Consider the following 27,284-nt stretch of genomic DNA (forward strand, 5'->3'; position numbering starts at 1 on the left):
CTACAGGACAGCATGCCAACGCCGACGCTCTTTCCCGTCTTCCGGTGGGCCCGGATCCTACGTTCGATCGAGAGGAGATTATGTGTTTTCATTTGGATGTGGCGTCCCGCCAAGCAGTTGATGGCTTCCCGATCACTAGTTCTCGAGTCGCCAGGGAAACGGCGGCTGACCCGGTTCTCCGGCAAGTAGTTCGCCTCATTCAGCAGGGGTGGTCCTCCCGCCCTCCGGGCCGGGCCTCGGACCCTCTTCGTAATTATTTTCTTCTACGAGACCGCCTCTCGGTCTTGGAAGGAGTTCTCCTTCTGGCTACCGATGATACAGCTCCTCGCGTGGTTGTTCCTGCAGGTTTACGAAGGGAGGTCCTCACGTTATTACATGCAGGGCACTGGGGTGTTTCCCGTACTAAAACCTTGGCTCGCAGACATGTGTACTGGCCCTGTATTGACAGAGAAATTGAGCACTTAGTGGCCGCCAGTTCCCAGTGTGCGAGCCAACAAGCATCTCCCAGGGCAGCGTTCTCTTCATGGGCGCCGGCAACCCAGGCATGGGAACGTGTTCACATCGATTTTGCAGGCCCGTTTCTCAATGGCTTTTGGCTCATTGTCATTGATGCTTATTCCCGATTCCCATATGTGGTTCGCTGCTCCTCAACCACTTCAGAAGTTGCCATCCAGGCACTAGCAAAAATCTTTTCTGTGGAAGGTCTGCCAATCACCCTGGTCTCAGACAATGGACCGCAGTTTATTTCGCAGACCATCCAGGATTTTTGTAGGCGCTTCGGTATTCGGCAAGTTTGCTCTCCCCCCTTCCATCCACAATCGAATGGGGAAGCCGAGCGCATGGTGCGCACATTTAAGACGCAGATGAAAAAGTATGTGCACGAATTTCCTGCAGAGGAAGCCTTGACGTTTTTCTTGATGGCATACCGGACCACACCAATGGGCGAACGCAGCCCCGCAGAGCTCCTCCATGGGCGTCAACCTAGGACTCTGCTGCACCTCCTCCGGCCTGGTCCTCGCCAGTCTTCACAAAACGGAGTACCTGGCTTTCCACTGGGTATGTCGGTCTGGGCCCGTGGGTTTGGTCGCAATCCACGTTGGATACCGGCGGTGGTCCTGCGCCGAAATGGCCACCGGCTCTATACCTTGCAGGCGGGGGATAGGGTGGTACGTCGTCACCAAAATCAGCTCCGTCCACGTTCGGGCACCCACCCTCCGACCTCTCGGACGCCGGCTTCCCCATTGCCGGCACCTGTATTGGTTTCACAGGGGACATTACCTCCTCTCCCCACTATGACTCTGCCGCACTGCGATGGTTCTCAGCCTTGGCAGCCTCCAGTAGCTCCAGCACCGGCATCGCCATCATTCGAGATGCCCCAGCGAGAGCCGGCCCCCCTAGCAGGCCCGGTTTCTCAGGGGGCTAGTTCACCTGTGGTCGTCCCTTCCCCTTCGTCCCCGCCACTGGGTCTTGCCCCTCCCGAGGTGGAACAGGATCCAGAGTTCGACGGCTTGTCACCCGTTCTGTCCCGAGCTCCGGTTGGGGGACGACGGGGGCCTCTTCATGTGGGTCACTTCCAGCCGTATTCGAAGGTTCCAGCTCGAGGGTTGGCAGATCCCCTCGACTCCGGCCATCCAATGGATGTGGAGGTCATCGCTCCTGCCCGACGCTCCACCTTCCGACGCAGTGGATCACAGTGGCTTCACCCCCCGAAGGAGGAGGAGTGTAGTAGCCACCAGAAAAATCGCGGGAGGCGCACATTGGCACAGCGCGTCACGGGCGGTAGTTGCCGCAAGTAGAGTCCCGTCCACCAGAGGGCACGCGAGAATTCGGACGCGACCTCTGCCGGCGTAACAACAAGAACAACAACAACAACTCCGGCAGCACGGGCCGTGCCCAGTCAGTTAACATCGGGCATGCCTAGGACACAGTCCCGGTCTACGCTAAGTGAAGTGCGACGTAACGTGAACAGTGTTACTACATAGGCAGTCCAGCAAGAGGTGGACGACCATCATTATTTGTGAGCCACACCGAGGTGGGTCCTCACGACGGAGGAGGTAACCACGTGTTAGCCACATATGGCCAATGCGGAGCTGGCAGAGGACAACTGATTCCCTGCGAGAGGACCGCATGGAAGACTTCCACACATTCGTAGTCTCCTTACTGACAAGCAGTTTGTTGTGCATACTGTTATGCCATTCCATCTCACGAAGCCGAAAAACCCTGCGGCGTAAGACAGAATGCAGGTCAGTTTCGGAGATGCCCATCTCCAGAAGCAGTTTCCACGTAGCCTGTTTGGCCAGCTTGTCAGCAAGTTCATTGCCTGGGATTCCAAAGTGTCCTGGGGTCCACACAAACACCACTGAACGCGAGGATGGCGAGGGTAGCACTGGTCGATAGCTTGTAGGCTGCTCAAGGAGTCAGTACACAGAAGAAAAGACTCACCAGGGCAGGCATGAGTGGATGTGGATGTGCTCAGAAGAGATATGGCCGCCAGCTCTGCAGTGAAAACACTGCAGCCATCTGGCAAGTAGTGCTGTTCAGTATGTTCTCCATGAAAATACGCAAACCTACATGACCAACAGCCAACAAGCCGCCGGTGTAAACCACTTCATGGCCCTGGTACATGTTGAGAATCGAGAGGAAGTAATAGCGGAGAGATGCAGGGTGTATGGAGTCCTTGGGTCCATGCAAAAGGTCCAGAAAAATCTGCAGCCTAGGTGTACACCATGGAGGTGTACGTGAATGGACCTCTAGGAGAGGTGGTAACAAGAAGGACCCAGTTCAGACAGAAGGAACCGGATGCGAACCACAATCGTAAGCCCTGACCTGGTCTGCCGATGTGGGAGACGAACCGCCGTTCTTGGGAAAAGGAGGTGGTAATTCGGATGCACAGGAGAACTAGGAACGTGTGCCACAGGACTCCGGCCTCCACTAAGACACTGGTCACCGGACTCATTCCAAAAGCTTCCGTCACTAGGCATACACCACAGTGGTGCACTGGGTCGAGTAAAAGCAATGCTGAGGGCACGGCCGAACTGTAAACCACACTCCCACACTCAAGGCGGGATTGAACAAGGACTCTGTAGAGCTGCAGCAGCGTAGAGCAATCTGCACCCCGGTTGGTGTTGCTCAGGCAACAGAGGGCGTTGAGGTGCTGCCAGCACTTCCACTTCAGCTGACAAAGGTTAGGTAGCCAAGTCAATCAGGCACTGAAAACCAGTCCTAAGATTCAATACGTCTACACTACAGTGAGTGGATCATCATTAAGGTAAAGTTCTGGTTCTGAATGAGCGGTGCAATGCCGACAAAAATGCATGATACACGACTTCACAGCTGAAAACTGGAAGCCGTGGGCCATGCCCATGACTGCTCCTTGTGAATGGCTCCCTGTAGGCACCGCTCAGCAGCACCAGTACTGGAGGAGCAGTATCAAATGCAGAAGTCATCCGCATACAGAGAAGCTGCTACTAGACTGTTAATAGCCACTAAAAATTGAGACACACTCAATATGGAGCCCTGAGAAATGCCATTCTCCTGAATACGGAGGGGGAACTATGGGAGGCACTGACTTGGACACGGAAAGTATGGAGCAGCAGGAAGTTTTGGACAAAAATCGGGAGCAGGCCCCACTCGTATAATGTGGCAAGGATATGATGTCGCCAGGTCATGTCATATGCTTTACGTAAGTCAAAGTAGAAGGCAACCGGATGTTGGCATCTGGAAAATGCTGTCCAGATGGCAGACTCAAGGGACACAAGTTTATCAATGGTAGAGCAACCCTGGCAGAAGCTGCCCTGACATGGAGCCAGTAGGCCATGTGACTCCAGGACCCGACCGAACCCAACCGCTGACACACCATACATTCCATCAACTTACAAAGAATGTTGGTGAGGCTAATGGGCCAGTAGCAATCCACATCAGGTGGGTTTTGACCAGATTTGAGCACCGGAATAATGGTGCTCTCCCGCCATTGTGATGGAAAGACACTATCGCACCAGATCCACTTGTGAAGATGATGAGGAGGTGTCACTTGTAGTCAGACAAGAGATGTTTAATCATCTGCCTATGGATCCGATCCGGTCCAGGAGCTGTGTCGGGGCAATGTGCAAGGGCACTGAGGAGCTCCCACTCTGTAAATGGGGGCGGTATATGGTTCACTGTGGCGTGTAGTGAACAAGAGGACTTTCCTTTCCATCTGCCGTTTGAGGGTGCGAAAGGCTGGGGGGTAGTTCTCTGATGCAGAGGCTCGAGCGTAGCGCTCAGCAAAGCGCTCGGCAATCGTGTTTGCATCGGTAGATAACACACCACTGATGTTAACACCAGGGGCACCTGTTAGGGTCTGGTACCCAAAAAGACGTCTGGTCTTCGTCCAGGCTTGGGATGGTGATGTATGGCACCCAATGATCGACACATACCTCTCCCAACACTCCTGTTTCCATCGTTTTATAAGCTGGCAAATGCAGGCACGAAGCCACTTAAAGGCTATTAGGTGCTCTAGGGAAGGGTGGTGCTTATGTTGCTGTAGAGCTCACCAATGCTCTTTAATTGCCTCAGTGACTTCCAGTGACCACCAAGGGACTGTCTTCTGCCGGGGGCACCATAAAGAACAAGGGATCGCGTTTGCAGCTGCAGAAATGATCATTGTAGTGACCTGCTCAATGACAACATCGATGGTACCATGTGGGGGAGATTCAGGGGTGACAGGAGAGGTGAAGGCTTCCCGTCTGCCTTGTTTAAAGCCTATCTGGGTAGGTGTCCATGGGCATGACACTGGTGGAGTGACAGGAAGATGGGGAAGTGGTCATTACCACACAGTTCATTACATGCTCTCCAGTGGATAGATGGGAGAAGGCTAGGACTGCAAACCAAGAGATCAATGGCCAAACATGTGCCATGTGGCACACTGAAATGTGTGGGGGCACCGGTATTTAAGAGGCACAGGTCGAGTTGTGACAGTACATTTTCGACCTCCCTACGTTGGGCCTGTAAGCATGGCGCCACCCCACACGGGAGTACGCGCATTAAAATCTCCCAAAAGTATGAAAGGTTTAGGGAGTCGATCAATCAGTGCAACCAATACGTTCAGGGGTACTGCACCATGTGGAGGAAGATATACATTGCAGACAGTTATTTCCTGTGTCGTCCTTATCCTGACAGCCACAGCTTCAAGAGGGATTTGAAGGGGCACAGGTTCACTACATACTGAGTTCAGGACATAGACGCAAACTCTACCTGACACACTATTCTAGTCGCTACAGTTCCTGTAATATCCCTTATAGCTGCAGAGGGCAGGGGTCCACATTGCCGTGAACCAGGTTTCCTGGAGGGCAATGCAGAAAGCAGGTGTTAAGCTTAACAGTTGCCATAGCTCAGCCAAGTGGTGGAAAAAACTGCTGCAATTCCACTGGAGGATTACATGCTTGTGAGACTGGGAAGGCATGAAACACACGATGAGGCAGTCTACGCCTCAGGGTCACCTCCTGCCACCAGATGAGTACCTGTGCTATCGACATTCATTGTGTCTGAGGGACCAGCGAGATCTAGGTCCTTAGTGGACACCATAATCTCCACCTCATCCTCAGACACAAAACTTGTACGTTTCTCTCACTGCTCCTTAGGTTTGTCCGGCTGGGAGGGCTTCACTGATTCAGTCTCAGGGACTGAGGAGGACTGTGAAGCCCTAAGACCAGCTACCTGTGGTTGCTTCAGCCACTGGCGGGTGTCAGCTTTGCCACTGGTAGGAACCTGGGAAGGGAGTGACCCAAGGGATCCCTGGCGAGAGGAGCCGAAGAATTCTCCGGCTGGGAAGAGGGGACTGACATCCCCGGTGGTTGGGAGTGTGTTACTCCTGAAGTAGGTTGTGCAGGAGCACCAGGGAGGGAAGTGCCCTCCACCATCAAGGGGGCAGGTGGAGTCTGATGGCTCTGAGAGCCAACTGTACTCGACAGAACGGAAGATGGTAGATCCACTGTCGTAGCGGCAGTGTAGGTTGACATCAAAGGCACAGGATATAGCCTCTCATGTTTTTTCCTAACCTGGTGTAGGTCAGTCGGTCCAGGGTCTTGTATTCCATTATTTTTCTTTTTTTCTGGAGAGTCCTGCAGTCTGGCAAGCAAGGCAAATCGTGCTCTCCACAGCTGACACAGATGGGAGGCAGGGCACATGGAGTAGTGGGATGTGAAGGTTGTCCACAATCTTGACAGGTGACACTGGAAGTACAGCGGGAAGACATATGGCTCAACTTCCAGCATTTAAAGCACCGCATCAGGGGAGGGACATATGGTCGGGTAATGTGTCACCCTCGAAGGCCAAGATGAAGGCACTGGTGGCAACTTGATTATCCCTCGGACCACGGTGGACATGCCTGACGAAATGGACAGCTCGCTGCTTTATATTGGCGTGCAGCTCATCGTCTGACTGCAAAAGAAGGTCCCTGTGAAATATGATACTCTGGACCATATTTAAGCTCTTATGAGATGTCATGGAAACAGAAACATCCCTCATCTTGTCACAGGCAAGTAGTGCCCATAACTGGGTAGAGGATGCTGTTTTGATCAAGACCGACCCTGACTGCATTTTGAACAAGCCCTCCACCTCCCCAAACTTGTCCTCTAAATGCTCCACAAAAAAGTGAGATTTTGTTGACAAGAAAGATCCCTACCAACTCTCGTACACATGGGGTACCAGGGTGAATAAGCTTCACTGCCATTTTTAGCCTGGCATTACTCCCATGGTGTGTCCAGGGGGAGGAGGGGGGGGGCGATTTGGGATCATATTTCTTAGCATTGAAGTTAGACCTTGATTGCTTAGAGACTGCTGTGTTTGACCACCGGCAAGAGATGACATACTATGCTTCATGGCATGTCATCCGCCCTGATGCCACCTACTCTGACCAGGGGCCCTCCCAAGAGTGCCACCCAGCCGCAGCAAAGGCCACCTGGCAGGATGGCCATTGCCGGGAGTCCCAATGTCCCAGGGTGACAGGCATCTACTCCTTGGCATATGTGGGGAGTTAATGGCGCGGGCATCAGCAGAGCAATCCCTGTGTGGTCAGGGGGCTACAACCAACAGGGTACATGGTGGCCCCACCACAACGGACTGGCTACCTCATCTACATCTACATCTATCGTGCTGGATATCAGGCACAAACAAGCTAAGAAGTCCATTATCGTCGACAGTGCAGAAAATGATACTGCACAGAGGATGGAGGAAAACACACCCAACAGCTGGAGAATGAGCGGAAGTGCAGATCCACGTTGACAAAGGATGTGAGAGGTCTCAGCACATGATGGACACTATGCATCATGTAAGGCATCCTTCCCCAACTGGTTCGCTCTTCAGGAAAATATTGAAAAATGGAAGTCAAACCCTACAGGGGACCATCACATAAAGGCCGAAATGTGTAAGACTTCTTTTAGTCACTTCTTATGACAGGCAGGAATACCTCGAGCCTATTCTACCCCCAGACCCGCAGGGGGGACTGATGATGTGAGGGTGAGAGAGAACAGCTGGAACAGCCAATATGGTCAAACAAGTTCAAAGTATCATTTATGCAGGATGGGTTATTAGGAAATTGGAAAGGCTTCAATAAAGTTTAGGTTTAGCCCAGGACTACCATGCACACTGATGAGCACTGTTATGTATCTGCAGGAACAGGACTGCAAGCCTGTGCTCACATCTTGCTGCAGCCACTTGATCTCTGACATCATGGGCAGAAGGCATCATGTTGGCGATATATATGCAAGACAACCAGTCAAGGGTGTCACAAATACTTTCATGTGACAAAGCATATTTAGTGGGTGCAATGACATGTAGACTGGACAGCAGATCAGAGAAGGAACTTTTCCCCTCAAAAGTTTCAATTTAGCTCATACCAGTAGACACGCCCCCCCCCCCCCCCCCCCCCATGCCCAATTCTTTTAAAGTATTGAACTCTTGAGCATAAAATGTGCTATCTCCCAAACTATGCACCATAAAATGATATAATTTTGGAGGTACTGTTGGTAAAATGTGTTGGAAATATACAGTTAGTAGTAAATAGTAATCAATTAAAACAGCCTGCCTGATGCTGCAATTTTACTGCATGAACTGTGAAAATGTAATAAATGATAAACTTTCTTCCTTTGATTCTGTTGTGGGGGATGTGAGTGAGTTAACATTTTGTAAAGATTTGAAATTATGTGTAAAGTTTGTGGCAAGTCATTAAGTGCTCTTGTTCTCAAATACTGGATGAATACAGTCTGAGTATTTGCAAATGTTGAGTTACCACTGTCTCAAGACATACACACAGTTTCTAACTAAAATACTTAATTTATTGTGCTAAACCTTTAACATAAGATTATAGCTCTTCTTTTGCTGAGTGGCTTCCATCTTTTCCCTGAACTGAAGAAGTGGCTAGGACGGCAGCACTTAAAAATTAACAAGGCACTTCAAGACAGTGTCAAGACTTATTTCAGTTCATTGGCGGCAAAATTTTACGAAGAGGATATTTAAAACCTGTGCCGCAGGTATGCTAACAGTCTCAATCATTGCTGTCATTATGTCAAAAGGAGCTGTAAGTGTCCACAACTTTTAATAATAAAATAATTTTTATGTAAACTTGTCTTGTATTTATGGTCTGCCAAAGGTTGGAGAAGGAAAAGGTTCCTGTACCTTTGTGGTGAATACAATTTTGCAAGAAGAATAGGAATATCTTCCTATTATGTACCATATTACTGCAAAGATTGTTAAACTCCACCATAAGTGAAAACAACGGATTCAGAACAAAAACAATGACTTCCGTGGTTATGAAGTATGCATCAGCAAAGTCAGGACCAGAGGTATGGCTTAAATAAAGATGGTGCTATCAGCAACATGGCAGTCAGTAGTTACCACTTGACTATGGTGGTGGAATGCTCAGTAGGTAGCTCATGGAGTTGGAACTACTGACGTGGATGGAGTCAAAGAATATTTTATTAAATCACACTGCCTCATATTATCCACTCACACATCAGTAATTCATGTGATCTCTCAGGTTTTCTCAGCATGATTTATTAATGGTGGTCTTCCAGGTATTCAGCTGAGCTGTTTCCATTTCATGCATAATATTTCGATAACAGGCCCAGTCATCATCTCCAGGTTCTGTGAGTTTTTCTGTTATGTGTTCACTGCCTGGAATCCAAGAATTGTGCGTGAAATGGAACCAACAGCTTAACTGGGCACTCAAAAATTATCATTAATGGGTATTTCACACTCCTATGATGTATTGTTTACTATTATGTCAGTCTTAAATGTGCAAATCATTACCTGCTATCAGCTGAAGTCTTGAGGAGCCACTCCAACCTACTGTCATCCACCCCGAAGGTAACATACGTCCCTAAATTTTTACTATGTAGATATCACAAGCAATATAAATCCAGTGACAATCACAACATCAATAGATTTTAGCACCCATAAATTGAACTTGATTCATATATTTTATGCTTGATAAGACAAGTCTTGCATAGAAAATGAGCTTTCTGCTGATAGCTTTGGTAAACAGCTTCTTCTGTTTAGTACATGGCAGATGAAGTAGCTCTTTCTTTTTATTTCTGGTGTGGTAATTTGCTTCTCTGTGTATACCCTGCAGGTCAGGGAAAGTATTACTACAGTTTTTGTATTAAGATCTCAAACTGTTAAAACTGAAATCCTTGAGTATGAGAATTGAAGTGGAATTCCTGAAGTGGAATTGACAGAAGTTTATAAAGATATCGATATGAAATCAACCTCCACAGTGACAGTGGGTACTCATGTGTGGGAGACTTGGAGAAGTTAGCATTACATCCTTCTCCTTTTGACATAGCTCAACAACCCACTTTGTGCCCATCAATTTTTGAGTGGCAACAGACAAAATTGTTACACATTATATCTGTTTTCCTAAACCAGCATACTTGTTTGATTTGCAGGCTTGTCATTGCTTAAATATGAAATCAGCATTGTCTTGTACAGTTTCCAGTCGCTGCCCATGTCTGTCTAGAATACAAGCCTCTCCATCATCATCTGTCTTCCCACCATCTTTCCATCTCCACCTTGATCAAGGCTGCTTCTTTATTTTGCACACAGTTCTTCACTCCTTTCAGCCACCTGTCCCTTGGTCTTTCTCCTGATCTTTTTCCCTTCCCTTTCATCTTGTGTATCTTTCTAGGTATCCTACTTCACTTAATACGTCCATTCACTTAATATATCCATGCCATCTAAGCCTTTATTCCTCTATCCTATCCTGCAACTGTTCCTCTTTCATTAATTCCTTACCGAGCGAGGTGGCGCAGTGGTTAGCACACTGGACTCGCATTCGGGAGGACGACTGTTCAATCCCGTCTCCGGCCATCCTGATTTAGGTTTTCCGTGATTTCCCTAAATCGCTTCAGGCAAATGCCGGGATGGTTCCTTTGAAAGGGCACGGCCGATTTCCTTCCCCATCCTTCCCTCACCCGAGCTTGCGCTCCGTCTCTAATGACCTCGTTGTCGACGGGACGTTAAACACTAATCTCCTCCTCCTCCTCCTCCATTAATTCCTTGATTCTCTCATTGCTTAACCTGTACACCTTTGCCACTTCAATATTATTTCTCAAGAAATTCAACTCATTATGTTGTATTTTGGTTTTATCTCTCTTCTTTTCATTACCCAGGTATCTAAGGCATATATTAGGATTGGAACATAGTGCGGCTGATACACAGCCTTTCTGCTGGTTTGAGAGACATCCTTGCATCATATCAGGCTTGGGGCATGCTTCTGATGAATGCTTCTGCTTGTTTCCCCCATTCATTTATTTCTGTCATTTCTTCCCAGTTTCTTGTATCTTGCTTCCCAGATACTTGAAACTCTCTCCCTTCCTCAATCGTTCTGCATCATTTGTTATTCTAGATGCGATCATTTCACACTTACTTATGCCAAATTTCATCTCACATCCTTGCATTATTCATTGTCATGACTTATGTCCAACTGCTCCTCCACTTCCTTCTTCTTGTTCCCTCAAATAATCAAATTCTCTGCCCGAACTGTTTTCCCTTCACCCAATTACTTGTGCCACACTGATCATCATCTCATCTATCACAACAATGAAGAGCAATTGTGAAAGCACTCTTCACTGTCTCGAGCGATTCTTCTGGTCCAGCCAATATGAGCTCACTCCTTCCACTTTCACACAGCTCACACTCCCATTGTGCATTTCTCTTATCCTTCCTATAGTCTGCTTTTCTACTCCTCTGTTCTCCAGGGACTTCCATGTGTTGTTTTTACATACACTACCATATGCTTCTTCGCTGTTCAGGAAGAGCATCAGTAGATCTATTACATATTCATAGTGGCATTCCTGTAGCTTCCGTCAGTGAAAATTAGATCTACTGTGGACCTTCCTACTCCGTACCCATGTTGTTGTTCTCTTATCCTGCCTTCTATTTTTGCCTAAATTTGTATTTCCAGAACATTCTCTTATGCCTTTGCACAACTGTGCCAATCTTGAAGATTGGGCAATCATTCCTTTCTTCCAGTCTTCTGGGGTCCTACTCTCAACATTTTTTTGAAGAGCTCATTGCTACTGTTGTGAAGGCCAAATTGCCTCTTTTGTTACGGTAGCCCGAGTTTGTGAGTTCGTGAAATAGCTTTTGGTGCAGTACACCGCTAAGGTAATTTCTCCCTGCCACTGTTACACAGCTATGTCACAGAGTCAGGTAACAGGATAGGAGAACTAAGGTTCCACAACACTCCAACAAATTAGTAGCAAAGTCACACAAATGATTTAAAAAGTTTTGCTTATCTTTGTGACTTGAGAAATGAAGTCTGCAACTCTGCATGTAATATAAAACAAAAATGACCCCCAATGGATAAGTGTAAATAATCGTAGGTAAACTTCACAGTACATGGCAAATGCAATTTACAACAGCAGTCTGTTGACTTCTAAAAGTTCACTAAACGACATTCCCTGTCTAAGTCAGCCCTGGACAATGATCTAAAACCAAGTGGGTGACAACTGCTCTTCTATGCTCTAAGTAGGCACCTATCCGTTGTCGTCCGGTCATTGGCAGGTTGTACTAGGCTGGCTATTGGCTGAGGCGAAGTCAATATCTTCATCCTCAGTGCTGCCAATGGCACTGGTGGAACTCGCGAAAGTGGCAAGTCTCTATGACACTGGCACCAGCTCGCATCTCTGCAACTGTAGTCCTTTTGTGCTGGCTGTATCTTGTGTGGACAACACAGCATACACAATTTTCATCACTCAATGGAGTCATTTTATCCCCACTCCTCCTCCTGTTCTCATGATTTATGCAATCAGTTCATGCAAACATGGTACCCTTCCTCTTTTCATCTGTCTCAATGCATCTTCTACTTCTTCCCATGTTAAGTAGTTTTCCATTTGCAGTTCCTCACCTTTCTCCTTGATTCCTTCCTCCTCGTCCTTGTCTCCATTTGGGTTCAAGAGTTCTTCAAAATACTCCCTCCACATGCTCTTCAGTGCCTCCTAATTTTCTACATTTTGGCCACTTTTATTCATCATTCAAATAATAATAGGATCTTTTCTGAACTTTCACCATCCTCCTCCATCATTCTATCCTCTTCCACCCAACTTCTCTCCTCCGCTATCACTCTTTTTCCTCTTTCTTTCTTGTCTGGTATTCTTCTCTTGACTCTGCTGTCCTATTCTTGAATGATACCCTAAAGCCTCTATTCTTCTTTGGCTTGAATATGGAGTATTCCATACTATAATAGTTATGTAAATGCTTTGTAGTTTCTTTGGTAAACCTGGTTATACAGTTCATGTGCTTGAACCCAAATTTTCCTCTTCTTTATTTTTTCTCCACGGCACTGATCCACCTGAGCTTCAGTTTCACAACAACAGCCATGAGGTGAGTGTTATGTTCTGATATGCATAGTGCTCTGCACTTTAAAACTGACGTTCCCAGAATTGCTCATCACTGTCGAATAACTGATAACCCCCATTCCAGTTCTTCACATTGTTCCTTCTAAAAATTTGCTACAACTATTAATATAAATTGAACTAAATAAAAATTATGTAGTCTAATAATGTGACCATAACTGTAGTGCCCACTTTTGTAAGGTTTATTTTGATTACACGAGAGTTTATGGTTCAAATTGCAGTGTTATATTGGTTTTTGGAATCCACTTCACTCTCCTCCAACAGTTATTAACACTTTGGTGATGAAGCCCGAACATAATTCGGGCCACAACACTGTGTTCAAAATATCACACCACAGTACAGCTCGAGTGAAATTTTTTCGACAGAAGAGCCACCTATCGCTCAAAAACTGGACTCATTTCATATGAGAACCATGTACAGACATCTTGCTGTCTGCACCTCCACAGGTGCTGCCTGTAGTTGTCGATTTCCAGAATTACTTTTAAAAGAGCTGTTGTCATAACTGACTAAGCCAATAAGTGCTTGAGTTATCATGAGTTTTGTGCATGAATTCAATAGGTTTTGCATTTTGCTGTATTTCTGCTACAGATATGTCATGTCTGTAGAGTGAGCAAGAAATTTTGGAAGCTGAAGAGGAAGACTTCAATGATTCTGGGTCAGAGGGAGAAATATCTCAGTGGGAACAGATTGAAGAAAATTCATATTCAGGGAGGCTGCAGTCTGCTACAATTTTTTGTCATAAACATTGTTGCTACAGACACTGCTGCTGTAATTACAATTTACATATGAAGCTCATAATGAGGCAGCATCCAACATGGGTTTTCAATATTTGTTTGGAGAAGACACAATTCACTGGCAAAACAAGCAGGAAAGAAACTGAAACTTCCTGGCAGATTAAAACTGTGTGCCGCACCGAGACTCGAACTCGGGACCTTTGCCTTTTGCGGGCAAGTGCTCTACTAACTGAGCTACCCAAGCACGACTCACGCCCCGTCCTCACAGCTTTACTTCTGCCAGTATCTCGTCTCCTGCCTTCCAAACTTTACAGAAGCTCTCCTGTGAACCTTGCAGAACTAGCACTCCTGAAAGTAAGGATATTGCAGAGACATGGCTTAGCCACAGCCTGGGGGATGTTTCCAGAATGAGATTTTCACTCTGCAGCGGAGTGTGTGCTGGTATGAAACTTCCTGGCAGATTAAAACTGTGTGCCGGACCGAGACTCGAACTCGGGACCTTTGCCTTTCGCGGGCAAGTGCTCTACCAACTGAGCTACCCAAGCACGACTCATGCCCCGTCTTCACAGCTTTACTTCTGCCAGTATCTCGTCTCCTACTTCCAAACTTTACAGAAGCTCTCCTGTGAACCTTGCAGAACTAGCACTCCTGAAAGTAAGGATATTGCAGAGACATGGCTTAGCCACAGCCTGGGGGATGTTTCCAGAATGAGATTTTCACTCTGCAGCGGAGTGTGTGCTGGTATGAAACTTCCTGGCAGATTAAAACTGTGTGCCGGACCGAGACTCGAACTCGGGACCTTTGCCTTTCGCGGGCAAGTGCTCTACCAACTGAGCTACCCAAGCACGACTCATGCCCCGTCTTCACAGCTTTACTTCTGCCAGTATCTCGTCTCCTACTTCCAAACTTTACAGAAGCTCTCCTGCGAACCTCGCAGAACTAGTACTCCTGAAAGAAAGGATATTGCGGAGACATGGCTTAGCCACAGCATGGGAGATGTTTCCAGAATGAGATTTTCACTCTGCAGCGGAGTGTGCGCTGATATGAAACTTCCTGGCAGATTAAAACTGTGTGCCGGACCAGGACTCGAACTCGGGACCTTTGCCTTTCGCGGGCAAGTGCTCTACCAACTGAGCTACCCAAGCACGACTCATGCCCCATCCTCACAGCTTTACTTCTGCCAGTATCTCGTCTCCTACTCCTACCTTCCAAACTTTACAGAAGCTCTCCTGTGAACCTTGCAGAACTAGCACTCCTGAAAGAAAGGATATTGCGGAGACATGGCTTAGTCACAGCCTGGGGGATGTTTCCAGAATGAGATTTTCATTCTGCAGCAGAGTGTGCACTCATATGAAACTTACAGCACACAGTTTTAATCTGCCAGGAAGTATCATATCAGTACACACTCCGCTGCAGAGTGAAAATCTCATTCAGGAAAGAAACTGGTATCAGCCTGAATGCAACATACCTCTCTGCATGCCAGAATACTTCAAACTTTCCATACAAAAGACATTTACATGTAAAATTGCTCAAGAATCAACCAGACACTTTTTTCAAGGCTAATTATACTTCTTACCACCATTATTTCAAATTTTGTAATCTATCAACTAACTAAAATAAATATGAGAAATAAACCTTGACACTTGGTCTTTTTCCATGTGTTTAGCCTTTGAGATACATAAAGCACAAATGTTCCAGTAATACTTTAAATGGTGGCATAAATGGCTGCTTTTCTGGGGCCAAAACCTTTTGGTTTGAATACAAAATCAACTTTTCCACAGTGCTTTTATTTTCTAATTGCATAAAAACTTTTCTTACCTGCAAATCAACTCTATCCAAATGCGCCTTCATGCCATATACAACTGCTTCTGCTGCACCAGCATCACACAGTGCTCTGCTATTTGCTGGACTTCTTAAGCTCAGGGCAGCAATGCATGCATTTCCTGCAAGTATTACATAATGCGATTTCTGTAAAAGCAAAGTACAGTGTAAATATGACTCTCTTGTACAGCACTGTTTAATACTTTGGTGGAAATAAATGCATGTAATAATAAATAACCAGCTTAATGTATATGGAAGACCTGAAGCTCTATGGAAAATTTGAAATTTAAATCCAGTCTGAATCTTCAGCAATGATATCCACATGGAATCAGATTTTTGTAATTTTTTTTTTCTTTTTAGTATGTGAAGTTCAGAACTCAATCTCACAAAGCAGTCTGATGCAACTCTCAAACATTATCGACAAAAATCAACTTTGACATTTTCCGAGGAACTTATATTCACTAAAATTAAGGTGATTTTCATGACGGGCTGCATGGTTCCCACAGTAGCACTGAAGAATGATAAACAGGTACTCAATAAATTAAAAAAATCATCAAATATATGCTAATTAACAGATTTCTAGACATCATTTTTTTTATATAAAAAAGAAAGGCAATATGAGCAATCCACTAAATTACAGGCCCATATCACTAACATCAATATGCAGCAGCATTTTGGAACATATACTGTTTTCGAACATTATGAATTACCATTGACACACAGTGAACACGGATTTAGAAAACATCATCCTTGTGAATTACAACTAGCTCTTTACTCACTGGAAGTGATGAGTGCTATTGACAGGGGATTTCAAATTGATTCCATATTTTTAAATTTCCAGAAGGCTTTTGACACCATACCTCACGAGTAGCTTATAATCGAATTGTGTGCTTATGGAGTATCTTCTCAGTTACGTGACTGGATTTGTGATTTTCTGTCAGAGAGGACACAGTCTGTAGTGACTGAAAGGAAGTCACTGAGTAAAACAGAAGTGATTTCTAGCATTCCCTGTGGTAGCATTACAGGCTCTCTGCTGTTCCTTATCTATATAAATAATTTCAGACACAATCTGAGCAGCCACCTTACGTTGTTTGCAGATGATGGTGTTTATCATCTAATAAAGTCACCATCAGAACATCCAAATAAATTGCAAAAAGATTTAGAAAAGATATCTGCATGGTGCAAAAATTGGTAACTGACCCCAAATGATGAAAAGTGTGAGATCATCCACATGAACTCTAAAAGGAATCCATTAAACTTCAGTTACGCGATAAATCGATCAAATCTATAGGCCGTAAATTCAACTTAACACCTAGGAATTACAATTATGAACAACTTAAATTGAGAAGAAGAATAGAAAATGTTGTGCAAAAAGTAAACCAAAGACTGCAATTTATTGGCAGAACACTTAGGAGATGTAACAGATCTACTAAAGCGACTGCAACACTATGCTTGTCTGTCCTCTTTTGGAGTACTGCTGCGCAGTGCGGGATTCTTACCAGATAGGATTAACAGAGCACATTGAGAAAGTTCAAAAAAGGGCAGCACATTTATGTATTATCGAGAAATAGATGAGAGAGCATCACAGACATGATACAGGATTTGGGGTGATCTTCTCACAAAACTTCAATCACCAACGTCTTATTCCAAATGCAAAAATATTTTGTTGACACCAACCTATGTAGAGAGAAACAATCATCATAATAAAATAAGGGAAATGAGAGCTCGCACAGAAAGATATAAGTGTTTTTTCCGCACGCTGTTCGAGAGTGGAATAAAAGAGAATTATTGTGAAGATGGTTCGATGAACCCTCTGCCAGGCACATAAATATGATTTGCAGAGTATCCATGTAGATATAGAGGTAGATGTCTTCTTGTTTCTAATTACATATCGTACACAAAATCCCAATTTTCACTGCAAATTCTTAATTATTGATATTTTATAAAAGACTGTTAATCAATTTCAATTTTTTAAAATATAGACAATACTAACAATCTTTAATAAATCATCATAATTAAGAATGTACAGCTGCACATGGCACACATTTTTCATAAAAAAAGACTACTGGTATTAGATGTGTTTAATCAGCACACATTTGTTGTTGTTGATGATGATTATGTGTTTAAAGGGACAAAACTACTGGGTCATCATTCCCTCCTTATCATGAGAGAAACATCTGAAAAGGTAAGATGTTAATAAAATGGGGTCTTGGGCTGCTCAAGCTGTATGGTAACTGTAACACAGTAGATAGAAGAAAATAGAGATAACCCAGGCAACATCTTGCACAAGAGGGTCTAAAGGCAGAACAAGACGACAGGGGAAGAAAGTAACATGCAGTTGCTTGGAGAGTACCTTTCACAGGGGGAGGCTCTTGCCCCACAACCACCCCAAGCACTGGAAGTGGAAGAGTATTATAGGTTAGAGTAAAATCCGCTCTCTCTCAGGAAATGCAACACTTTGGAGGTGGCCGTTACGTCATCAGCAAGCATCTGGGTTAGTTATGTAGGCAAGGTGAGAGCGTGCTGCAGATCAGCCAGCAGGGGGAACTCAACAAGAACATGCGCTATCGTCAGTAGACTACTTCAGCTGCAGTGAGGAGGAACCTCCTGATGCAGAAGGAACTCATGGGTGGGTCTTGTGTGACCGATGCATAGTTGGCAGAGCACAATTGCATCTTTCTTAGAGGCCTTGAAAGATGTATGCCATACCTTATTGAACCCTTTTTTCACTCTCAACTTGTTTTTCATTGTAGCAGCCTACCACTCAAATTCCCAGAGCCTCAAAATATTGCATTGAAGTTGTAATCTTAAGTCTGTGCCCAGTATCCCAACATCAAGTTGGTCTCCTGTAGTTGCATCTTTAGCAAATGGTTGACTAGTTCATTTCCTGGAATGCCTTCATGATTTTGTGTCCAGATGGATATCACTGCCTTTCCAAAGCTGTAGAGGTCAGTCAGTAGGTCCTGGATGTTAGCAACCAAAAGATTTTTGGGATAGCATAAAGATATGCCTTTTGAGCAACTTATGGGACCGCTACAGATCAGAAAGTTCGTTGTGGCCTGGTATTTGATGTACTGCAAAGCCTGAGAGGTGACAACCAACTCTGGAGTGTACAAACTGCAGGCACCGATGTCCCTTGCATGTGCAAAAGCATAACCGACCCCGTTACTGACTTTCGATCCATCTGAGTAGACACATACTGAATTAGAATGATTGTGGAGGATTGAAAGAAACAGGTGTCAGAGAAAGGGTAGGATCAGCATAATTTTTGGGGCCACACAAGTGGTCTATCCATATCACAGGACAGTGTACAGCCCATGGGCGGGAGAGGGGGAGGGGTGTCGAGAGGGAACTTTAGGAACACAGACTCCAGTAGAATATCGAGTGGGATCCCAGCTGGTCTTCCCAGTTTTGCGCAATGCGCCAACAGTCTCAACAGCTGGTTGTGGAACAGAGTTGAGTGATGTGTGGGTGGTCATCTGACAGATTGTGACTGCGTAACTTGCCAGAAGCTACTGTCATCAAACTGGTAATGATGGGACACCAGCTTCCACCAGAAACCTGTCAACAGGGCTCATACGCAAGGCTTCCATGGCCAACAGCACGCTAGTGTGGTGAACAGGGTCCAGCAGGCCCAGTACGGCTGGTACTGCTGACCCATAGGCAACATGTCCATAGTCCAAGCGGGATAAAATCAGCACTTTGTAAAACCTCAGAAGAACTGTGTGGTCCATGAACCACAAGGAGTAACTAAGAAAATGGAGAGCATTCAGCTTCTTCATTCAAGTTACCTTGAGTCAGAAGACATGCGGCAGCCAAGTTAGCTTGCGGCCAAATGAAATACCTAAGAACTGGAAAGTTGCAACAACTTCATATAACTGGTCACCGAGATAAACTTCTGGGTACAGGTCCACAGTCCAGAGTCAACAAAAAATTATAACTCACGATTTCCCTGGAGAAAATTGATAGCCGAGATTCAGGGGACAATCATGAACTCTCCAGACATCTCCCTGAAGTTGGCACTCAGCAGTGTGCAGTGATGCAGAGGCATCGTACAGGCAAAGATCATGCATGTACAGTGACGGACAGACTGTGGGGCCCACAGCATTTACAATACCATTGATGGAGATAGCAAACAGCGTTACTTTCAGAACCAATCCCAGAGGGACTCCAGTTTCCCTGCACATATTGGTTGCTGAGAGTCAAACCTACCTAGGACTGAAAAAACCGGGGAGCTAGGAAATTCTGGATGAAACTAGGTAAACTGCCCTGGAAACTCCACTCATTCAGTGTAGATAAGATGTGACGTCACCGTATGGTATCGTATGCCTTGTGTACGTCAAAGAACACAGCACCGCGCACTGCAGATTCCAAACGAGCCAGGTGATCTGTGATGGACCAGAAAGCCCAAACGCCACTTTGGAATCATGATATGTGCCCTCTGGTTTCAAGGCACCAACAAAGATAAAGGTTGACCATTCATTCGGTAGCTTACACAGTCCACTTGCCAGAGAGATTAGCCGGTACTTAGTTCAATATGTAGGTCCTTTTCCAGTTTCAGGACAGCAGTAATAATACATTCCCGCCATTGAGAGGGAAATACTCCCTCCCGCCAAATGCGATTAAAATTCCTGAGGATATGTTTCATGCTGTCGGCATGAAGATGTCTGAGCATTTGGTTGTGGATTTTGTCAGGTCCAGGGGCCGTACCGTGACACTCTGCCAAAGTGCCGCAAAGCTCCCATTCAGTAAAAGGGCCATTTATGATGGAGAGCCGTGTGCATGGGCATATAGCAGGCAGCACTCTTATAAGGTGTTTCTGGGTCAGGAAAAGAGGATGGTAATTACTGGAAGCGGATACTTCAACAGATTGTGCTGCAAAATATTTGCCAAGTACCATGGGATCAGTGCAGATGTTACCATTGACAAAGATGCCAGGAACTACTATGGGTGGTGGATGGCCGCAAATGCAGAGGAGTTTAGCCCATTGTTGGGACAATGGGGTGTGGGATCGCATAGTTCAGACATATTGCTCCCAACACTCCTGCTTCCTTTTCTTTCTTAAAAACCACGCTTTCACCCGGAGTCTCTTGAATGTTATTAAATTATCCATAGACGAATGGTGATTGTGCCATTGACGCGCCCTGCAGTGTTCCCTGATAGTTGCGGCTACATCTTCAGATCACCATGGCACCAGCAGTCTTCGGGATGCGCCAGAGGAGTCCGAAATTGTTGCTGCTGCAGCATGGGTAATAGCAACAACAGTATCCTGTACCAATTTGTCTACATACATCACACGACTGGCTGCAAAAGAGGCTGCAGAGGAGAAAGTGACCAACATGGAGCACATTCTAAATGTCTGTGAGTGGAGAGGGAGAGAACCATAGGAAAATGGTCGCTGACACAAAGATCACTATCGACACACCGCTAAATCAGGGGTAAGATACTCAGGCTGCAAACTGTGAGATCAATAGCTGAAAATGTTCTGTGGGCCACACTGAAATGGATTGCAACTCCACTGTTGAAAAGGCAGACATCCCATTCTGAAAGGAGGTGTTCTAGTACTTGGCCTGTGAGACTTAGTGTAGCTGCCCCACAGAGGATTATGGGCATTAAAGACCTGCAATAAGAGGGAGGGGGCAGGGAGCTGTGCCACTAACTCGAACAGCTCATGATGATGGAAAGGTTGGTCTGGGGGCTGATAAACATTACTTACTGTCATCTGAACTGACAGGTAGACACAAACCAGCCATGGCCTCTAGTGCAGTGGTAAGGGGCACTTGCTCACTGAAAAAATCAGAGCGTAAGAGGATACAAACCCCACCAGACACTCTCTCGACATTAATTCAGTTGGTACAGTAGGGTTGGTAGTTTTCCAGAGCAGGGAGGTGTGTTGCCATAAACCGTGTTTCCTGAAGCATTATGCCAATTACCACATAAGTAGCCTTTAACAGATGAGTTCAGACAAACGGCAAAAGTAGCCATTCCAGTTCCATTGAAAGTGCATTGGAGTCAGGTCTGAGAAAGTGAAGAATGGAAAAGATGGGTGTGATTACTTTGTTACCAGTTTGTGGTCCACCTGATTGTGTGATCCATCATCCATGTACATAGCTTTGATCGCTGCAGGGCTGGGGACCAGAACGTCCGAAGACTCAGAAAGTAGCTTATTTTTCTACTTAACCTTTTTATCCTACTGAGACTTCGATTTGTGTGAATATTTCCCCATTTTAACATCTGAGGGCGAAGAGGACCGTACTTTTCTTTGGGCTGCAGCCTTTGGCTGCTGGTCCTTGTCTTGAGAGGGGTCCACCTCGACAGGTGTCCTCATCCCTGACGCCACAGGATGACTACCGTATTTACTCGAATCTAAGCCGCACTTTTTTTCCGGCTTTTGTAATCCAAAAAACTGCCTGCGGCTTAGAATCGAGTGCAAAGTAAGCGGAAGTTCTGAAAAATTTTGGTAGGTGCCGCCACAACTAACTTCTGCCGTCGAATATATGTAGCGCTACACAGGCATGCTTTGTAGGCACAAAGATAAATACTGGAGCCAAAACCTCTGCGTCAGTAAATAATTTAAAAAAAGAGGTGGAAGATGAGCTTTTTTCTCTGCCCCGAGTTTCAACCACTGCATTTTCATACATTATCCAACGAAGTAAATACGAATTCCGTATTGTTCATCTTCGAATGTAGCAGCATTTCAATGTACTACGAAAATCCGACTGGCAAGACTGTTTGGGATGTTTGTCAATATGGCCAACTCTACGTTCTGAATTTTTTCCCACCTGTGAGAAGAGATGGTTGCTAATAGGAACTTTTATGTATTGTGAATCACATGCAGTATTCTCTTCACCATAAGAATGATACGAATATAAACATTTTCCCATGTATTGTTTCGTGTTTGCTGCTATCTCATTTAAATCCTGTCTGCCTAATAAACTACGAAACTTGAGTGAGACATATCATGTCATGTTTATATTCGTATTATTCTTATGCCTAATAGTGGTACAGTCAGGAATGAAGCATGGCAATTGACCAGATTTTTAAATCTAAGATGACTCTAATTTCTGTGCAGAATGTAATGTACTAAAGAGGCGTCTGCAAAGATTTTCAAACGGAGAAAATTTTTCGCTAAACTCTAGTTCAGAACATCTTCATCATACACAGTATATTGTTTGGTTCTTGTTGATCATTATCGAAGAAAGCAGCAGTGTAAGTAACAACAAATAGCAGTCTCTTGCCATTGTTTCGCTAATGAGACGATTCCTCTCTTTTGTTTTTTAATTGTAAGCGGCGGTAGCGTGCACAAAAGCAAGCCATGCCGCAAGCGGTGGCAGGTCGTAAACACATATTATCAGAATGCGACAAACAATGCATGACACAGTACAGTAATGCATTTTCAGCTTAGAGTGACATAAACACCTAAAACAAAGAGAACGGCACTTATCAGATCAAAGAAAAATAAGCAATCAATTCAAACCAGACGAAGCACGTGAAATAGGAAGGGTACCCGTATAAATACAGACGGAGCGCCTGGCGCATAGCAATGGCTACCTGGTAAAGCTTAACTGCTAAGCTTACGACTCGAACCACACTACTGTAGCTGTATCGTCATTCATTCGACCTAAATTGTGTCTCATATTACAATGGGCCAACTTTGTTTCGATTTGGAGGTGCGGCCTAAAACTTTTCTCTCCCCTTGAATTTCGAGCCTCAAATTTCAGGTGCGGCTTAGATTCGGAAACATTTTATTTCCTTGATTTCGAGTCTCATTTTTCAGGTGCGGCTTAGATTCGAGTAAACACGGTAGGCATCTCTGGCTGTACCAATCGAGTGGGAACCACCTGTGCTATAGGTGTAGGGGATAACCAGGGCCAGGAGGTGTTGTGTGAGATCTTGTGATGGTTTGAAGTGCTGACTGGGACATGACAGTTACAAAATTGGAGGCTATATTAGTCACATGAAGTCTTTCAAACTTTTTTCTTGCATCTTGGTAAGACAGGTGATCAAGTGCTTTATACTCTTGAATTTTCTTCTCCCTCTTGAACACTGAGCATTGTAGTGAATGAGGAGGGTGCAATTCCAGACAAGGGCTACCCTCATGGGGCACCTGCCACATGCCCTACATATAGCCTCATTAGAACAGCGGAAGGACATGCGTCTGAACCTTTGGCACTTAAAACATCTCATCAGACAAGGAAAATAAGGCCTGACATCACACCTATAAACCCCGACCTTAACCTTCTCAGGTAAAATGTTGCTGACAAAGACTAAGATAAAAACTCCAGTGTCCACTCTGTTACCCTTGGGTTCCTTCTGGATGCGGCGTAGAAAATGGTTTCCACACCAAGCCAGATTAGTACGCAGCTCATCACCACTTAATAGTGTTAGGTCCTGATAGTAGATAACAGCTAGAATTCTATTGAGCTCATTATGAGGGGAAATGGTGACTGGTATATACATCTCCTAACTTGAAGAGGGCCTGAAGTGCCTGTGATTGGTTGGCATGTGATGTTTCGATCAGCAAAGATCTATTTCTCATCTTCTCTATTGCTGCAATGCTCCAAATTGATCTTCAATATTTTCAATGAAAAATATTGGCTTCATTGAAGCAAAAGAACCACCAACAGCGCAGGAACAAACCAAGGACTCTTAGTAAACTGTCCACTTCAATTTCGCCTTGCCTGGCTCTCGTCTTGAGACATGGTCAATTTTGGAAATGCCATGTAGGATTGTACACTTCTACATTAAAATGTTCTTGACTGATGAGATAGCCATTTGGCACGGTCACTATTAAGCGCAATTCGTTTCATTGCTTATCATCCGTACCGATGCCACTCACTCTGATGGGAGGCTCACCCCACAGGCACCGCCCTGCCAAGGCAAAGGCCACTTGGCACAGTAGCCATTGCCCAGAATCTTGGTACCCCAAAGTGGACAGGCACCTACTCCTTGACTGACATGGTGAGGTCACAGTTCAATGCCTGCATTGTCAGAGGGCTACTGCTGAGTGGGTACATGATAACCCCACCACAACAGACTAACTACTGTGCAGAGGTAGATCCACTTGATTGGTAGGTGCAGAAGATAACAGTGCATGGTGGAGAGATAATGGACCACAGTAAGGTGTCCTTCCCCAAATGGTCCACAGTTTGGTAAATTTGGAAAGTGGAGGTAAAACCCAAAAATGGGGACCAGAATTTAAAAACCCAAAAAATGTGAGGGAAAAAGCATTAAAAAACGTGAAAAGAGCAAAAACCTTCAGTAGTCTGAAGAACAGTCACAAGACTAAGGTAAAAAAACTCGACCCAATAGAAAAGACTCCTATTAGTCACCTCTTATAATAGGCAAGGAAGGGCTGTAGGTCTATTCTACCCCCCCCCCCCCCCCCCAACACCACAGAGGAGCACATTTGTTGAATTCTATATTTATATGATGTATGTATTTGAACTGAACAAATAAAATAAACAATAAAGCGAGACCACAGTGAGATTCAAACCAGAGATCCACTGATTGCCCAACTGCCAGTCTCCAAAGCTACCAAGTGAGCCACAGGGCCCATCATAAAAATCATCTTAACTTCAGTGAATGAAAAATTCCTCAGAAATCTGCAAAGTAAATTTTCTTGAGAATATCTGACTGTTGCATTTAACTCTCTAAGTAACTGATATTGAGTTCTGAACTCCACATGTCACAAATATAAAAAATCTGATTGCAGGGCGATCTTGCTAAACAAGTGTGTCACGTTGGCACTAAAAAAGGGTAAAATCTCAGAAAGTGGAGGCAGTGAAATGCCAAATGGACAAGTCGTTAATTGCCAGTAGCCAGAAGCCTACAAATACTTAGGCATTTGGACAAGGTACAGACAGATAAACTAGAAAGCAAAACAAGGAACTCATGATGATTCACTATGCACTCCGTGCTTCACAGTAGAATTGACAGGCTCTGCTTGCCCAGAAAAGTTGGCAGAAAGCTGTATGACAATGCCATACTGCCAGCCTGAACAATAAATTACTGCATGGGCAGTTTTCAGGAAATATTGAAGGCAAAATAGGTAAAGAAAAGACAAGGTAATGGCTTACCAACAGAACCCTAAAGAAGGGAACAGAAGGATTGATTTTTTGCTCCACAGGAACAAGCCATCAGAGCTACTGCAGTCAAAGCCAGACTCAAAAGATCGGGAATGGTCCCAAAGTGCAGACTTTGGAAAGAAAATTATGAAACAACTGACCATATCTTGCACTGTTGCCGAAAAAAAACTGCTCAGACAGATTACCAGAGAGGCACAAAGATGTAGCACAAAAGAAGACCTAGAAGAACTTACGTCACAAGTACCATCTGCTGGTGGCAAGGAACCAGTGGAACAACAAGCCAGAAAATGTAGCAGAAAACAAGCCAAATTACTGTGAGATTTTCAACGTCGTACAAACTGAATGTTGGAATATAATATCCACACATCACAACTGAGGAGAAAAACAAAGTGTGGATCAATGACATTGCCACCCAAAGTGATATGAGAACCGACAAGAAACAACTTGAAAAACTTACCAGAAATAAGGATCCAGTGGTTCTTGGCACACTAGGAGCTGTGCCAGAAAAGATCCTAGTGGGCATCTGAAAACCATTTGAATTGATAAATGTCCATCTACCAACTACAAATGCCATTTTATTGGAATGTGTGCAAATTATCCACCAATATATCACACAATCTTTGGAAGTGTCCAACTAGCAACAGAAATCCAGCATAGTGAACTCATTTCCTGCGTTTACTGTTTTAATGACAATAATGAAGTGTGATTAATATTGGTATAATTATTAGCAACAATTGTGGTATTTAATCTAAATAACCACATAAAATTTTCCATTACGCAAAGTGAGTTATTAGTAACAACAACAAAAAATTAGGACAGGAGATTAAATAGGTCAGTTTAAAAAGGCATTAAATTGGAAAAACAACATCCATCTGAATATATGATGTGACTTACCGAACGAAAGTGCTGGCAGGTCGATAGACACACAACCAAACACAAACATACACACAAAATTCTAGCTTTCGCAACAAACTGTTGCCTCATCAGGAAAGAGGGAAGGAGAGGGAAAGACGAAAGGATGTGGGTTATAAGGGAGGGGGTAAGGAGTCATTCCAATCCCGGGAGTGGAAAGACTTACCTTGGGGGAAAAAAGGATGGGTATACACTCGCACACACACACATATCCATCCACACATATACAGACACAAGCAGACATATTTAAAGACAAAGAGTTTGGGCAGAGATGTCAGTCGAGGCGGAAGTGCAGAGGCAAAGATGTTGTTGAATGACAGGTGAGGTATGAGTGGCGGCAACTTGAAATTAGCGGAGATTGAGGCCTGGTGGGTAACGGGAAGAGAGGATATATTGATGAGCAAGTTCCCATCTCCGGAGTTCGGATAGGTTGGTGTTGGTGGGAAGTATCCAGATAACCCGGACGGTGTAACACTGTGCCAAGATGTGCTGGCCGTGCACCAAGGCATGTTTAGCCACAGGGTGATCCTCATTACCAACAAACACTGTCTGCCTGTGTCCACTCATGCGAATGGACAGTTTGTTGCTGGTCATTCCCACATAGAATGCATCACAGTGTAGGCAGGTCAGTTGGTAAATCACGTGGGTGCTTTCACACGTGGCTCTGCCTTTGATCGTGTACACCCTCCGGGTTACAGGACTGGAGTAGGTGGTGGTGGGAGGGTGCATGGGACAGGTTTTACACTGGGGGCGGTTACAAGGATAGGAGCCAGAGGGTAGGGACGGTGGTTTGGGGATTTCATAGGGATGAACTAACAGGTTACGAAAGTTTGGTG

General features: G+C 45.0%; 1 protein-coding gene across 1 annotated transcript in view; it reads right to left on the bottom strand.

Annotated features, from left to right (window-relative positions):
• LOC126259785 (armadillo repeat-containing protein 6 homolog) overlaps positions 1 to 27,284 on the bottom strand; it is a 108,938-nt gene that overhangs the window by 4,687 nt on the left and 76,967 nt on the right. The window contains exon 5 of the mRNA XM_049956793.1: positions 15,446 to 15,595. Coding sequence (XP_049812750.1) covers positions 15,446 to 15,595 — 150 coding nt within the window. The remainder of the gene's footprint in view (positions 1 to 15,445; positions 15,596 to 27,284) is intronic.

Source organism: Schistocerca nitens, chromosome 5, assembly GCF_023898315.1.
Source record: "Schistocerca nitens isolate TAMUIC-IGC-003100 chromosome 5, iqSchNite1.1, whole genome shotgun sequence".
NCBI classification, from domain to species: domain Eukaryota; kingdom Metazoa; phylum Arthropoda; class Insecta; order Orthoptera; family Acrididae; genus Schistocerca; species Schistocerca nitens.